Source organism: Tetranychus urticae, chromosome 1, assembly GCF_039701765.1.
Source record: "Tetranychus urticae isolate SD_2017Ah chromosome 1, NJAU_TeUrti_SD_1.0, whole genome shotgun sequence".
NCBI classification, from domain to species: domain Eukaryota; kingdom Metazoa; phylum Arthropoda; class Arachnida; order Trombidiformes; family Tetranychidae; genus Tetranychus; species Tetranychus urticae.
Window position 1 is genome coordinate 545,956 of NC_142958.1, and position 18,278 is coordinate 564,233.

The 18,278-nt window shown below is 31.4% G+C and overlaps 2 protein-coding genes across 2 annotated transcripts in view; both read right to left on the reverse strand.

Moving 5' to 3' along the window:
• LOC107369930 (agrin-like) overlaps positions 1–18,278 on the reverse strand; it is a 55,657-nt gene that overhangs the window by 33,130 nt on the left and 4,249 nt on the right. The window lies entirely within an intron of this gene.
• LOC107361444 (uncharacterized) lies at positions 14,002–16,772 on the reverse strand. The gene is made up of 3 exons (XM_089268644.1): positions 15,281–16,772; positions 14,970–15,223; positions 14,002–14,910 (listed from the first exon to the last, which is right to left on the reverse strand). The coding sequence occupies exons 1-3, from the start codon at positions 15,327–15,329 to the stop codon at positions 14,236–14,238; spliced, it is 978 nt and encodes a 325-aa protein (XP_089124770.1). The 5' UTR covers positions 15,330–16,772; the 3' UTR covers positions 14,002–14,235.

Sequence of the window (18,278 nt, forward strand, 5' to 3'; positions counted from 1 at the left end):
TCGAGTAAACTAGAAAATTTCTTTGGTTGCCCCTGCGAATGTGACGAACAAATGCAGCATAGCAATTGAATGGCAGAAATGTCTGTTATCCTCCTGAGTATACCACCAAACTGCCAAAGTGTTTCATGCTAAGTACTTTAAAATTTGATAAAGTAATTGCACTACCAGTAAGATCATCATCAAACAATCCATTATAAGTATCCGAAGTAAAACGATATGTCATTTTTGAACTACAAGTACGGAAGTTTTTTTTCATTTTACGATTGTTTAAATGCATAGCTCACGAACGGTTAGTGCTACGAAATGGCGAGGTTCCTCCTGATGTTGAACGAATCATCACTAACACAATGCAATATATCGATTTAAATCTAAAGACTAAGTCTGAAATTAATGATCTGAAGGAGCGCAATCAACGCCTCAAGGTATGGCTCAATGAAACTCAGAAAGAGGTTGTCCAACTTGGTGATGAGCTAGAGGATAGGATCGAGGAGGTGGAGATCCTATCAACGGAGAATAAACAATTAGCCTCCAAACTATCAAGAGTTATCAAGAAAAAGAAAGAAATAGAAGAAGAAAAGAACAACCTAGACACATACCACGAGTATGTGAATCATTGTACGGAAAAGTTAGTTGGCTTTCCTCAAGAGGAATTCATTAAACAATATATGGAAGCCATGGGCAAGAAAACAACCAAACGAGCAGTAATTTTGTTAAAATTATTTTTAACTGTCATTTTTTCATGTAATTTAGGCTCATGGTTCAAGTCTGAGGTCTGTAGCACTAACGTTCGTGAGTTATGCTTGCAAACAGGCATAAATGAAAAAAACACCTGATATAAATCAACCGATAAGGACAAATGTAATTTTCAAGTTGTAAAGCTTTTCACGAATTTCAAACAGTTTGCAAATTTTCGAAAATGTTTAAAATATTGAAATTTAAAATCAAATGAATACATTCTAATGATATTTTCATCCCAAGCAATTAGAAATTATGTTTTATTTCGATTTTCTGAAAGTAAAGAAACTCAATTCGAAGCTCAAACAAACTTCGAACGAATTTTGTCCTTTCTATTTAGGTAAAATGATTCGATTAGACTTCATATTTAATGACATTATTTCATGAAGAGATAGATTACATTTACTATTCTCGAAATGCACCTTAACCGAAAAAGATCAATCTCGGAATCTTTGTCTTCTATTTCACTTTGAAACAAATACAATTTTCTTATGAATCATTAATTTTGCATATAAACATCATGGAATCAAAATCAATTCAAGATCAATTGATGATCGATCAAGTAACCAAAGTTACATTGGATGTAAATCCAACAGTCTTAATGATTCTGTTTTCATGATTACGATTATTCATTGCTCTCTATCTTTCACACCTCAAATGCTCGACACAAAACTCACACTTGCAGTGAATTCATTCGATTCTGAAAGCTATGAAAAGTTGATTGGATTGACCAAATGTGATCTTTACTCAAATTTCAATTTGCAAAGAGAAATATGAACATTGAAAAAATGAATTTTGGCCAAAGTTCGTAATCACATTAATTGGAAATAATGAAATGTAACATGAATTTCATTAAATGTTGCACTTTTATCTTTTCACCGCTTCATTCATGAAAAGATATTTGACTGATAACTCATTAGGAAATGTTTAAGGTTTTGTCAAGGTTTATTCCCTTGAATAAATTTTAACCCAATTAACACATTAACAACTAATAACCTTAACATTCACGTTTCTCATTCAAACATTATCATTATTTATATGAAAATGGCAATGTTATTGTACAATAAGTGATATCAGTTTATAAGTCAACTGTAAATGTGTCAACCTAATTAGACTTGGTTTACCCTTGAGTTATTAATTAGCACAGGTTAACAATATATGCAATCCTCATTAGAACGGTTAGTTGTTTAATTTTTGCCTTAATTTCTTTACACTTGCAATGTTTGATTATAATTAAGAAACAAGTAATGAGTAAAGAGCCATTAATCAGCATCAAGAAGCGATGAAATTTTTTCACTTTTGGTCAATGGTCAATCCATTTCATTGAACCAAGAATTTCAATCAATTTCAAAGATTGAAGAAGAAAAATACTTTTCATTGAAAGTTTCAATATTTGTAAACGGATCAAGTCGATGTAATCACAGGTGAAGAGAAATGTTTATAAAAATGTAATTGACAAAAGGGTTAAATGAAATGTAATTGTTTTTAAATTTTCTTTTTTTCCATCAACTTTTCAAGATTACTCAAGATTGTCTCATGTGGCTTCATTCTGCTGATTTGATGTAAAACTCGAAGTTTCTTTTTTCTGTTTTTTTTTGAGTTTCTGTTTTCCCTGTTTTCAATTCAACTTGTTATCATCTTGTTATCAAATGATTTTCAAAGCTCATCAACCGTCACATTAAGGTGAATATCACGGTATCAATTAGGGACGGAATTTCATTCTAGCATCTTAATTAGTAGCCAAGTTTTGTTTTCCTAAACATTTTACTATTTTCCCTGAAATCTTATGAACTATTATCATCATTTCCATCAAATATCTTCTCGATTCCGTGAAATCCAAAAGGATATTTTTCATTTTTACACTCCTATTTCCTATTTCCTTTTCCTGTCTCCTTTTCAATCAAATTGCAACCAACCAAAAGACTCATTTAATACATTCCTGTAGACTCATTTTGTCTTGCACAGAACACAATTTATAAAGATAAACTTGGATTTTCCTGGTCATCATCTTCCATCATCTTTCATCTTCGCCCATCATTTCAATATCAACTCTTTGCTAATAAAATTGAAACTTCATTCCAAATGTAAGATAATATCATTAGTCCACTAATATCAATTTAAGTTGATTAATGAAGCATCTCAAGTGATTCAACTTTTAGTCAACATTTATTTACTCAATAATTTCCTCTCATTTCAAATTATCTCAACCTTCCAACTTTCATCTTAACTTTGCAAGATAAATGAGTGAACGAAAAAAAGTTTTAAATGTAATAAAAACAAACTTTTTTCATCCAACCATTCAAGTTCAACAGTTAATTACAATGATGAACAAAAATGATAAGTCGAGTTAAAATTGTGTCTCGAATTTCGCCTTTTTTTCTGTGTTAACATTATAATGCAAAGTGGTTGAAGAAGCAAAAGTTAAAGTAAATCCAATATAGCATTGATTTTCACTGAAAAACTTTGTGCATAAAAAAATTTGCTTAAAAAGAGTTTTGCTTTTCTGATTATAAGGTTTTTGAGTCTTTTTCAAAGCTTAAGAGTGTTTCCTTCAGAATTTAAAATTAATGGAAATTGTTTGATTTTATTGTCCATTGTAAATTTAAGGGCGAGTTACCCAAGCCTCAATATAAAACGCCTTTATTCAATACTTAAATTGCAATTACTTTTGTAAATTTTGTGTTAATCCCTAAGATCGTAAGACGGTATTATCAGCATCGCTTTAGAATCAGAAAGTTCGTTTGTCCGAGAAGCATACAAGAAAAAGTTTCCCAGAGCAAGACTTTTGATAGCTACTTTCATCTTGGTTAAAAAACTAGCATTGGTTGTACCTCAACGAGGCCTTTGATGCGGCTTAATGTAACCTGATTCCTAGCGTTTATTAGTTGCATTACAGTTTGACTCTAAGAATTAGTTCAGTAAACTTTTTCGTCAATGTAAATTCGTAATCCTGTTTGGACTTATCCTGGTTATAAAGCAGTCCAGTTTAAAGTAAACTTAGAACAATGATTGTAAACTGTAAAATTCTGGTGCTCCTAAAAGAACCTGATATTCAGGATTTAAGAGGCTGAATCAATCATCCGAAATGTTGTGTTGAACTTAAATTCAAAGTTTATTGGAAATAATTAAATCTTTCAACACTTTCCATGTTTGTTCATTGATTTCCTTAGCAAAATCTCTGTCATCTATTATTCTTCCTCTTCAATCCATTCCTCTATCCTTTCCTCATCTCAACTTGATACATTTACTTTTCTCGTCCTCTTTTGTTCCCTTCCTTCGCTTCTTTACCTTTATCATGTCAAATATTTACGCTGTAAACAGACCAGTTACACACTTAGAAGAACAGACAAGATTTTGTTTTCCCTCATCTTCCCATTGCTTACAACAGCAACAACTTCACTCAACAATCTTGAAGATTTCACAGGATAAAATCATGATATATGAAACTCAATTTTTACCTTGTTTCTCTTTTACTTTACTCTCGCATGGTTTCATCACTATCTCACCAAGTCAACACAAGTTGAACCCACAATTGTTCATCATTGATATTCAACCTTGTCTCATGGATTATATTTCAAGTAACGATAGTTGACACTGGAATATCAACAGCATTGCATGTTTTCAGGTTGCAATTTTGACAGAATTCAGATTCAAACGAAAAGAGTCTCATTTTTTTCACTTTCCGAAATTCGATAAAATATTCCCTGTTCCATCATAAACTCATACGCAATTTTCAACCGAGTTTCACAGAAAATGCAAAACATTGAATAATCCATTGAAACTCCTCAAATAAAATTTATCGAAGATTCCCGACATTAACTAAAGGAAGCATTTAAAGATAATTTGAATCCTTGAACTTGATAGCTTACAACTGTGTTAAGTTTTTGTCTTGAACATAAACTAGAAATGTGAATATTTTGTAGATAAAAACTCAATAATTGTCACTCCCTGTTGTTATCATTCCCAGGTTTCACTCCTTTGCTTGAATTTATTCAAAAATCATTCTCAGTTCAACAATTTATTCGAATCAACCTATTTTCGAGTCAACTTTTTGTTCTCCTCTTAACATGACAATGTCGTCAAACAAAAATCTGTAAATTTGGTTCGAGTTGAGTGAACAAGAACTGAATCTTCTTAAAGCTTTCGGAATGGCAATGAATTGTAAAGTTGAGATAATTTACCTTTTATTTGTTAAAAACCTGTTTGAATTGGATTCAATTTTTAGACGATAAGAGAATGAAAATAAAAGAATAAGAAAGAGATAATTTAATTGAATAACAAGTGAATGAAGAATGGAAAAGTATGGATAAATTGAAACAAAGGAAGAGGAAATGAACCTTTCTATTCATTCAAGTCAACACTTATTAATATTGTTATTGTCTTGTTGAGATAGAATAAGAATCTGTTCAGAATCTTGTTCTGATGATAAATAGATTGTCTCTTTGTGTGATAAATAGTCCAAGTGTCTTAAAGTTGATACAAAATTAGTTGCTAATACGATTAACATTTCAACACAAGTGGATAGGAGAAGAGGAAGAAAGACAAAAAAAGCGAGTTGATGAAAGAAGGAAAAAATAGTTCATGAAATGTCTATGATGAGCTTATGGAAGAATGGAAACATTGGATCGGGAATAAAATTAAGATAACGAGATAGAGATTTGATAAGTAATCAATTTGATTGATATCGTTTTCGAGCAATTTTTATTGCTTTTGGTTACCTTCTTTTACAGCATCACAATCAATCCATTTATCATTCATTACGAACCTCGACCCACGTTTTTATAAGACTTTATTCAATTTATGCAAAAATTCATTGCAATTCAGTCTTGAGATATTACAATTCCATTTTGTTTGATATTGGAATTGTTATTCCAATTTGTTAATTTTTCTGAATTTCTGATTAAAACAAGAAATCGTCAAAGATTATAAAGATAGGCTGATTAGGCAATGACAGGGTTGATTTGGAAAGGTTAACGTACTGAGCGTTTTTTATCCTATTTGTAGTCATAACTCACAAACGGTTTGTGCTACAGACCACAGACTTGAACTAGAAGCTTATATTGAAGAACGATAATTTCGAAATCTCAAGGTCATTAAAGGTACCTCTATTATTTGACCTCTAAATGACATTTGAAGGTCATTTTCTGAAAGTGAAAACTTTTTCAGTTTGTTCGATCTTTGCTCATAACTCATTCAAGATCATTCGTACATTTCACCGCCAAACGACCTAGCAAGGTCATTTTTGAAGAGCCATCATTTTACACATTGGAAAATGTTTATCATGCAAAGTCAACAATATTTTCTGCATTTTCTTGATTTTTTTCGGTAGATATCGAATAAATGAGAAGTAAATGCTGCTGAATAACCCTGTACAGAGTTAATATCAAGCTGATAGATTAAGGTTTTCTTGCTTTAAAATGTCACTGAAAAGCCATCAGTAGTGAGGATGCAATTGTGATACATTTGAGCATTTTCAACAATCGAATGTCAACTTGATTTTTCTTCGCTTTTTACCGAGCAATATTACAAAACTGCTAAACAATATAAATATTTATGAATTGTTATCAACTCTTGATTTATATAATAACACAAAGTATAAAAGAAAAGGATGAGAAGTGAAAGAAAAAAAATGACCAGATTTTGTCAGTTTATACCTTAACGAATAAATATTTTCTGGAACAATTTTTTGCTCTTTTCAACTTTACCAACCAATTTTCACTCATCAAACTCTTTTTGTCATCATTTCTTTAACCATTTTCTCATCTTTTTTGTTCAACACTTAATAAGGTGAAAAGCTGTCAAAAAATGTTCAATTCTTGATAAAGCAAAAATAAGTTTCCAGAAATGCAAAATTTTTCACTTTAAATCTTCTTCCAAATACTTATCCTGTTGAATTTCAGACGTTATTAACAAATTGATATTTTGCCTTGTTCATAGTTGAGTAAAAAGAGAAGGAAAAAAGTATTCAAAAGTAATTCTTCAGAGAATGATGTTGATTTTGAAATTAAATGATTCTCTATCAATGCAATCATTATTCCATCAACATGATTTATCGAATCTTAGTTCAAAGTGGAAAATTGTTCAATTATTCTCATGAGTAACATTAATTCTGTCTGACTTTTCTTCTTCATCACAATTAACATTATCCAAGTTAGTAAAAAAAGATTCTCAGAAAAGAAAGAAAATAAGAAAAGTTGAAACAATTTAACAAATTAATGATTGATGCGAAATTCAATGAACTGAATTTTCCCGAATCAATAAACTGATAAAAGTGTGAACACTTTCATCTTCATCAACAAGTTTCATTGGAAAATTAATTTCATTTCAATCAGCATTTCACTTGAAAATGGATCTCAAAAGCATCTCAACTCTGATGCAAATGGCGAACAATTTATTGCAACAATTCCAACTCATTTCTCAGTAAATCATGAACATTGAATAAGAATCTATTGTCACCCTTACATTGTAACCTCAAGTGCAAAATGTTGAAATCTAATAAATAATAATGGAAAGAATAAAAAGTGAATTTCCAAATGAAATCAATGGTGAAATTGTGAAGCAAAAAAGTGAATCAATCTTTTTTTTCTCGCCTTTCCTCGAGAACCAGTTTACACCAGAAAAGGTATTCAATGTGGTGACAATGAGTTATCATTGAGCAACTTTTTTCCATCACTTCTTGAATAAGCACTGAATGAAATTAAGTGTCAGAATATTGCCAGCACATATTCAATTCTTGTTATTAATAGATTAACTTGTTTTCCTTTTATATTCCCTGTTATTCCAATCAACTGTATTGAAGTGAAAAAATCGCAACTTTGAATTGTAAAGAAAGCCAAATGAATAGAGAAATGGAATGAAAAGAACAGAAAATGATATTTCAACAGGAAAAGGTTCATTTCCATAGAAACTTGAAACGTGTTCATCGACAAGAATAAAAGTTACTATTGTTTCCATATCCATTTTCATGTGATTCACACATGAATAATGATGATGATAAACTGTGTAAGTAAACAGTTTTCAGCACGTTCAATGTTCTGTTCATTTATTAATGCCAAACGATTTACTAATAGAAAACAAACGAAATTTTCCTTTTCACAGAATTCGTTGGAAATTGAAAAAGTCTGAAATTCCATTGAAACCAGAGACTTTCATGAATATCTTTGTCTCTTGTTTGCTCACAATTTGTTAGTTGCTCTGCGTTTTTGGATTAATCTGATTAAAATCTTTCTCTTGTTTTCCTTTTAATTCATTTTCTTTTTTTGTTCCTTCACCAAAACTGTTCATTGATACGCACATCTCATCTCGAGTTGACGTCAAGTTGAGCATAAAAAAAGGTAACAAACAGAAGAAGAAAAAAATGTTGAACGAAAAAAACGGTACATTTTCTTGGGTAACTTCCTCAGGGAATCGAGTATCATTTTGTATGATTGCAGAATGTGAATGTATACATATGCATGTGTGAATGGATTAGACTGGAAATAGAGGAATCCAAGAATGAGATGAATACCACTTACCATTATTAATAGAAAAGTAATAAAAGTAGAAAATGCGGAAAAATTTTACATTCATTTCAATTGAAAAGCAATTTTTTGCTTCTTGAAATAAACTAATCAAAATGATAATAAAATCGTTATTGAAATTGTTGTCATTTGAATGCATTAAAAGTGAATCAAAAATGATTTCTCATTATTTTATTAGTTGTCTCATTGAAATGATTAAGACTTTCATATTGAAGACATTTACATTTGAAATTTGATTAAATGGTTGAATAATTTACTTTTCATTTTCCGATGAAACAATTGATTTGCCTTGTCTTGTTATTCATTTAATTGTCGAAATAAAATGAAGAAAAATGGGAAAAGTTCGGTGAAAAGAAAAGGAAACTGAAAAATGTATCGAACAGAAAATTGGATCAACAGCGAAAAATGAATAACAGTAATTTTCAAAGTGATATTAAAGTGATAAAAGGAAAGACAAAAATGATATGAATATCCAAAAATCAAATACAATGAGCTCTACACAAGAGACTTGAATGTAATAACATTGGAAGATGAAGAGATGAGGTGAAAAGGTGAAAAATAGGATTCGGAATGAGACTCGAAATGAGATGATGAGCATGAAATGCTGGGTTAAGGAAAAGTTTAACCATTCAGATTGTAATATTTCGCTTCTTTCTCTTTCCATGATAAATGAGAATTCACATTTTTTTTCTTTCTTTTTTTATATAATATCTATAATATTGTTTCTCCATATCTTTTACTATTGAATAGACCTTTGGGAATCTTTTTATCACATGTAACTCTCAATGACCTTATCTATTATCTAAGATGAACATGATTTTTATTCATTATTGTGATGGAAAACTGAGTAAACTGGAAAACATTTCAAGTTGCAATTCTTTTTTTCTTCTTCTTTTTCATTTCTGTTCACTTTTTTATTCATCTCATCTTCACTTTTATCTTATCCATTTTTTTGTTGCTCTTGTTGTTTCTTCGTTTGGTCAAAAAAATTGTGAAGAAAAAAGGATTGAATTGGAATATCGAATTAAATGAGTTATCTCTTTTGGATTCCTTCTTTTTTCATCAGGAAAATATCATGAAAACGGAGAAAACATTTGCTTTTCATTTTCAATAAAGTATTGAATTACTTTTTCTAGTTATTTTATCCTTCATCATTATCATCATCTGGTTAAACTTGTCAAATTTTATTCATTTGTTTCGATTCGTTTATCAATTTACAAACTGGAAAACTTGCTTTTTTTCTGGTAAATTTTTCTTCTTTTTCCAAAAAAACTTCTCTATTCAATTGCAGTTCAACTTCATTTGCATCTATTTTTCAACAGTAAAAGATCATCAAAGTTGCAACTTTTGAAGATTTTGTAATTTTAAATCTCATTTTGTTGCAAAAAGTTTCAAATTCATCCAGTTACCGCTGCATTCGTAAGAATCCAGTTTTTAGTTTCTCTGCCTTCGATCTTGATTCTTTGTCTGAAAATGCTTTTCAGTTTAACTTCATCTTTGGTACTTTACGTTCAACCATTTTAGAAAAGGAAAGAATCAATCCAAACAATGCTAATGCTAAATTTGATGCGAGATCAAAAATTAGAGCTAGTCGAAATAGCAAATTAAATTTTTGGACTATGTTCTCATACAATTCACAAATAGGAATAACCCAGTCAGAGTGGACATGAATAAGAGCAACTCAAGAACTGGTTTACTCGAATGTTCACATTATTCGCTAAGGTAATCCATCACATGTCAAAGACACACCACAATACAGTTCTATTTAGCTAATATACAGGGCGTAACAGTCAAATAGCCGGTTTTAAATCGCTAATAACTTTTTCGTCCTTTGCTCGAATTTAAAATTTTTTTCGAATCCATAAAGTTAATAAGTCAAAATTGCTGATTCTTATGATATTTTATAAAATTTTCTGCGTCCTTCCACTCACGAGTTATGACTCGTAGTCGATATACAAAACTTTCATTAAAAATAAACTTTTTTTACTTTGAGCCTTTGTTGCGCCCTGTAGGTCCATTTCTTTTCTTTGAAAGTTACCAAAAACAAAACTTTGACTAATGGACTATATGGATTTGAAAAAAATTTTAAATTCGAGCAAAGGACGAAAAAGTTATTAGCGATTCAAAACCGGCTATTTGACTGTTACACCCTGTATAAGATGTTATTCGACGCAGGCTTCGAAACCAAAAGGCTCAAAACTCAAGTCTTCAGCCTGGCAAAAATCGTTATCGTCTCCATCGTTATTATTGTTTAAATGATGTCCACATCATTACAAGCAAGTACCAACATCTATTTCATCATTTTTTACAAACCAAAAAGACCCACATCGTATTACGCAATTTTTGCCCAAAATTTTTCAACTTTTACACTCTGCGTTTTCAACGTTTTTATTGTTCAAACAGTATCTAAACATAATTATAAGCGAGCTTTAGTTCTTACTGCCCTCTCTGTCATGGTGTCAAGATTATTGGAATGGATTTAAGTCGCAACTGGAAAGGTCACATCGGGAGTTGAAGGGACGAAAATGGATTGCACCAAGCATACTAGTCTTACTTTGATTTGCTGCTGCCTGAGTAATATGTGGCAAGCAATGTAACAATTTTGTTCAAAAAGACAGTATCATGGGATATTCTGGCCAATTATCTCCAAAATATTGTTTAATGCGTTAAATGGAATTGTAATTTGAATGGGCTCAAAAGAGATAAAAAGAGTATAATGGTTGTCAATAGTTTTCAATGGATTAGCAGGGAGAACAAAAGGATATGCGTAAAAGTACGATTCTCACGCTACCGCTATTTTTTCTTAAATGCCGTTCCACTTATTAAAGCACTTGTGAAAGTTATTTTTCCTTTGACTTGGTGTTGGATCCAGAATAGTAAAGATAGGTAACCAGTGAAGTCTGGGTAAAGTTGGTAAACTTTCGAGCAAAGTTGCAAGCAAAAGTTCAACATCACTTTTGAAATCATTCTTAAAAATGTATAATTAATAAGCATCGTCGCTTGGGATTCAATAAATTTAATAAAAAAGCTTAAAAAAATTTGATTTTATTTTCCATTGAAAAATATCCAAAAAAGATATAAAAAACGCGACTAAAAAGCACTGTTAGAAAACAACTTATTTCTTGTTCCAGAGGCAGACACCACCAGGAAAAAGCTGTCCTAGAGTCGACAAGTTGTCAAAGTGGACTTTTACGTATCCCTGCCACCTTCACTTTTGCATGTTGAAGGTCATTGAAAGTCACCAAATCATTTGGCCTCTGTTCAGTGTTTGAATGTAATTTCTTTAACTCAATGTGATAGAAACTCAGACAATTTTTTTTGTAATGACATGTAAAATTGGATTTCACATCATTCATGATAAAACTTGTTATCGTAGAAAATGCACTTAAAATGGTGAGATTGTCAAATGAATAAATGAATGAGTGACTTTAAATGACTAAACGGAATGCTTAAATGCCAAAAAATCATCTACTCCGAGTTGGACGATCTCGATATGCTTATATAAATTAAACAATTAGAATGACTGTATTTTTCGATTTCGAATATCTCAAGTCAAAGACAATCGTAAATTTTGCAGCGAGTTTTCCTCTGGAGAAAATATTGAAATGAATTCAAAGTATCGACAGTTCATTCATTCCTTGCTTGCGATGAAACTGGGATTGAAATAAAAATTATAAATTCTATTCTGAAATTATCTCTTCAATAATTTAGTTTCCTTTATTAATTGATATAACATTAATTCAAATTTTTCTTCATTCCTTTACCTTTGATAATTTATTCATCACTTTGTACTTGTATCTTCACTCGCAAACATTGATCAAGTTTGATGAATATTATTAACATAAAATTTTTTACATTCACCAGAAAAAAGGCGATAAAAGTATAGAAAATGATGAATAAATTGAAGGTTAAAATTTTGTAAACAACAACTTTTATTACTTTCATCATCATTGGGAGTAATCACTCCCAGTTTAACTGATATCATTGAAACTCGCTTGATAGGATTACATTGAGGATATTTTTAATACTTTTTATGGTTCAATTTAAGCTTTTATTTTTTCTTGTTGTCTTTCTTGTTCGGTTAATATAAAATTGGCCTTTGAAATGAACACAAAGATTTAACTCATTTTGGATTTTCTAGCCTTTTCGAGTTACAATAATCGTTTATCGTTAATTGAAACTGACAATCTAACAATTTCAAATTCCTTTTTAATCCAACAATTTTTTTAACCAAAATGTTATCAATTCAATTGCAAGAGTATTAAGGTTATAAAAATATTGGTTAATTCAATAGTTTCTTCCCAATCTTGAGTTGAACACTTAAAACAGGTAAAGTTTAGTCTCGAAGAATGATAAACATTTCAATGTCCATTCAAGTGTATACCTTTCAAGATATTTCAGATTTCATGTTTTCTGATGTTTTCCAGACAAACATGAACCAATACTGAAGCTCATTACTTTAAGACTCAGTCAAACTCAGAAAGAAACTTGAATTTCATGTGAAATCTTTGATTTATTAAACATCTGATTTCTTTCAAATTCATCTTGAACCAAGTTTGCAGAATTGAAGAATTGACGGATTTGAGAAATTAATTTTACATCAATTTAGTTGATTTACAAATCGATGGAAATTATGAAATGCATTGATTGCATGATAATCTCATAATCATTATTAGACTGAAAAGTGAAAGAAAATATTGATTTGATTGTTTCAAGAAAAGAAGCAAAAAGTGTCTCTTTTCTGATCGATGATGAAGGAAGACAAAAAAGACTAATAAATTGAAAGCAAAAAAATCGGATAATTTGTCGATTCTCAATGGAATCAATTGTGATATTAAAATTTGAATTTTACAGAAAACTTCAAGTTCCAAGTTGAACCAATCTTTCCATTAATGTGATCAGTAAAAGGTTTTCATTTGTGGATCATGCAATTGAACCAAGAAGGTCAGCAATGTAAAACACTTGTTAAGTGACTTATCTTGATTGGGTGAAGGAAAAGTTGATTAATAATTAATCAGTCAATAGTGAATCAAACAGAGAAAACACTCGATTCAATTGATTGGCATTAAAGTTGTGAGAAAATGAAAATGTGATAAATCAATTTTACCTGTTGAAGGTTTTGCATTAGTTGAAACTTCCCGGGTTGAAAATTTAGCATTATTCTTGAAGGGCCATGCACTTTGCCCATGTTATGACTTTGCAGTGGCTAACTACTAGTTTCTTGGTGTGTTGAAACCTAGGTTGAAAGTATTTACTAGAGATAAATAGTGTAAGTTTCTTATAATAAATCTCGTATGGATATTGAAAGATGTTGGAAGAGACTCAAAAGATTCAATAAAAATACCATAATTACTCTAATTGGAAACGACAAATAACATTTCATGGAAATGATCAAAACATTTAAAGCAACCATCAGAAAACAATGAGGATCTTATAGATTTCAGATAAATTCATAAATAGATTGATTGTTATAACATAGAATGTCCACACTATGGTCATGATGATATTCAGTAAGTTGTTTATGTTAGTATGAATATGATTCAAGGTGAGCGATACGAAAACATTTAAAGAATCACAATAGTTAATAGATCAGAGCAACCGAGATTTCGATCAAGATTTCACTCTTGTGCTGAATCAATCATTACAAGATTTGACTTAAATATTGGAAAAAATATAAAAAAGCTTTTACTGTATTCGCGTGTATAATTTCAATGGAAATAGAGCTAGACATGTAAGAATCATAATGTTCCATTTTAAATTCTTTATTCGGAATAAACAAAATAATCATAAATTTCTGACCAAGGAATTGCTAGAATAGCAGTAAGTTTTTAACAAAATAGTGAACGTTTTTTAACGAAATAATTGAATATTGATACTATGAGTGTAATCAGATCTTTGATGAACATAGGATGATAATATATAAATGTAATTAAACTGAATTTATGGCCATTGCATGGCATTTATGAGCAAATTTGACTTTTTATGTATAATTTCTGTTGTAAATTCTTTCCATGAAATCTCCATCTAACACCCCAGATAGTCTATTCAATGTATTAGATGGGCGAGAAGTTGATGAAAGAGGACTAGACTTAGGACTAGGAATTGATTGGGCAGATTGGTTATCCTCTCCAACAGACCTTGATTGGTTAACCATGGCCATCGAAAGGTCTCCGATAGTGTCGGAATTTGAACATGTTTCATCCTTGTTTCTTTCGATAGCTTTCTTGTGTTGGGTAGCTATTGATGGCTGCTTATTTAAAAAGGAATGCATGAACATAGCTTGTTTGATTGGCTCATTTGATTTTCGTTTTCCGCTGAAATACTCTCTTCCCATTTGGTTGATTGGTTTACGAACCAAAACTTCCCAGCCATTTGGTGAGATGAAAATCTTGTCGATGAGTGAAAAAAAGGTTCTCAGTTTACTCTCTTCCTCCATTGGCAAAATAGGTCTTTTATCATGGCCATGCTTCTTTACAGAGCAGCCATTCACTCCAACCAAATAGTTCTTTATGCATTCAACACCTAATATTTCAACGGCAATGGTATTAACAATCTTAGAAATGTTGATGGGTCCTTTAGTTAATATGAAGTCAATTTTTGCTTTTTTCTCGTCATTGAGTCCGTCCATCTTATATGCTGAGAAGCAAGCTCGCCACTATATAATGAAAATGAAATATTACTAATGGGAAATTGCCATGGCCATAATAAACTTACCTCAAAGTTATTTCTCAAATGAGAAATTTTTGTCTTAGCAAAATTAACATAGTCTTGGTCAGTTCGTAAGCTCCACTCTTCTGGAAATTTATCACTTGTATATATTTGATTTTGTTTGGAACCGATACCAAGTACTTTTTCGATCTCATCCAATCGTCCGGAAAAACTACGAATCATGAATTCCATATTTGTTTGTCTCTGATCTATTAATGCCAACCGGCTTTCCAACTGGTTCTCATCTTGAACAGCTGCCCCTAACAAAAGAAAAAATATTAGTACTTTTTGATGAAATTATTGAGTCAGTAACTTACCTTGGATAGAATTGAACCCAAATATTTCAGCATCACCAGGTAAACTCATTTTATCAAAAAAAATAATTGTATAATAAGATATAATACTTTAAAACACTATTTAATTCGCTTTAACTCTAACACATGTTGAAAAGCTTCCACGCTTGGGGACTTTGTTATAATTGCAAAGTGTTAGCAATTTGCCGGCGGATCACAGTCTTCAACATCATTTTGATCACTATGGCCATGCTGAGTACTTTGATCAGAATTTATCTCATCATCATGTATTAATTTTTCTGGTTGAGAAGGTCCAGCTTTCATTCTTTTAGCTTCTTCATTATCATCAGTTTCTGATTCGTTTCTTCTCTTTTTATTTCTGACTCTTGTCACTTCTCGACCAGATTGATTTATTGGTCCTCTGACTAGTAGATCCCAGCCAGGTTGTTCAGTAAATAAATCTGTATCGAAATTTTTCAACAAATCTAAATGAATAGATCCAAGATTCGATTAATTAAATTAAAGTGTGTGGCCATATCAAGGACTTGTCATGTTTTTACCTCTTAAAATATCTTCCATTGATTCAGGTATTACTAGTGAACGCTCACCATCTCTGGCAACACGCTTAGATTTACCATTTTCTCCCAGCAAATGAGTTTTCAATAAATCCCCATATATTACTTTAGCTAAGCTAATGGCCATTTTTGATGGAAATTTATTGCCAGAGAGCATGATTTTCTTCACTGATTTTATTTGTTCACTCGTCAGATCCTCGACAGACATAGTTTTAATTCTTTGTCTCCACTGATTACATTAGACATAAAATATTAGAAAGATCAAAATAAACTCATCGATAAACATACCTTAGGATTAGTTCTACAATTTTGCATGGCTTGCATTGCCATATCAGTTATTGATAAGTTAGTATCTTGAATCTTAGCATGGCCATCACAAGATCTTTCCTCTAGATTATCAATCCGTTTAAGAATTTCACTCAGCATGACTTCTAACTTGTTACTAGAAAGTTCAATTGCTCTTCTTAATGAGTTGAATCCACTTGTAATTTCACTGCTATCACATGTAAGCTGTAATGACCTATTTGCACGGTCATTTCTCGAGCTATTAAGACCCTTTAGCTCACGATTTCCCCGTTGGTTAACTTCCTTGGGTCTTGATAAGATCATAGCACCGTTCGATAACGTACGAAACTTTATTTTACAAGAAGCAAGTGTAGAATAAAACACAATTTTGTATTGAATGGCAGGGTCATCCGGGTCATTGAAAATTTTATCACCAGAACAAATGGCATCACTAAGATCTATACGAGACCTTGAGAAGAACTTTGCCGCAATGATCTTGTAATGATCTTCATCATCGACGCGTTGAGCCACAACATGGCCAGCTTTAACACCACACAAAAAAAACAGAAATTAACATCAAAAATGAATAAATAATCGATCCTTACCTTCGATGTCAACAGTAAAATCAGATTCAGCTGTTTTAGCAGTACTGCTAGCCATTGTTAAGGTTATGTGACTAGTTAACTGTATTGTATTCCCCTTATATACTTTGTAAAAAAAAACTCTTTGAAAAATCAACTATAAATCAAGTTATGTATGGTCATTCTTATCATCGTAAAAGTAATCTTGCAAGATCTTGTGAATTTTTTTTGAGTGACATTGACGATGACATTTACACAACCAATGGTAACTTGGATGCAGATAATGATGAAGATCAAGGTGACTCTTTCAATGACTTTAATATGGCCATGGATGATAATCAACATTTTCAGTTCAACGAAGACTCTTCCAATGACAATTTACCACCATCACATCCTAATTCAATAACAACTGACTTATCCTTTTTATTTGAGATTGCAAGTATCTTCAATGAGACAAATTTAAACGACTCTACCCAAAAAAAAATTTATTCATTAATGGAGAAGATCTCAAGTAAGAAAGTATTTCTACCATCATACAACATATTTAAAAGACAAACGCTAACCAATGAGACAATTGGGTCAAAAGAATACTTTTTGTGTCTTTCTCAGCATAAACTCATTGATAAAGGGATATCATGCTGTTCTAAAGATGTAGGAAAGTTCATTAGATTTGATTTGAAAGCATCAATTGAATTTGTTGTTAAAAACAATGTGGAGTATCTATGGCCATATCAAAGATCCAGCAAGGATATAATAGGAGATTTCATTGACAGCAAAGAGTATAAGAGAATTTGGTTAGATAATGACAATTCAGACGGACTTAACCTCACATTGATGCTTAATATAGATGATGCTGCAATGGTGAAGTCAAGTAAAACGACTGTTACTCCAATTTCATATGTAGTCGCTGAACTTCCACCGCATCGAAGATATGTTACTGATAATGTATTAATTGCTGGTATCTGGTGGGGCCCATGCAAAGTTAATCATGATGAACTATGGAAAAAAGCGCTTTTAGATGAATTGAATCTTTTTGAAGATGGTACAAGTATTTTGGTAGCGGATGAAATGATACGACTAAGAATCAAAATTGGATTGATAAGTATGGATTCAGTCGCGAAACCAAAATCTATGAATATTGTACAATTTAATGGTTATTATGGCTGCCCGTACTGCTCAGTTCCTGGCAAGTCCATGGCAACAAATAGAGGAGGCAATGTCATGGTTTATCCATTCAATGTCACATGTTCATATGATATAAAAGACCATGACTTCTATGTTAATAATGCAAGAAAGGCAGATGAAGCCCACAATGGTCCAGTCATGGGAATAAAAGGTTCATCAGTGCTTACAAACTACATACGATTTCCGAATCAAGTACCCATTGATTATATGCATTGTTGGTTGGAAGGGGTTTTCAAAACAACGATGTCAATGAAACCCTTCACTGAGAGCCATTTCCTTCAACAAATGGATAATCTTGTGGCCGCAATCAAATTTCCACATGAATTTTCAAGAAAATTTCGAAAATTATCCGAATTATCATACTGGAAGGCCCACGAATGCAAAACATTTATATGT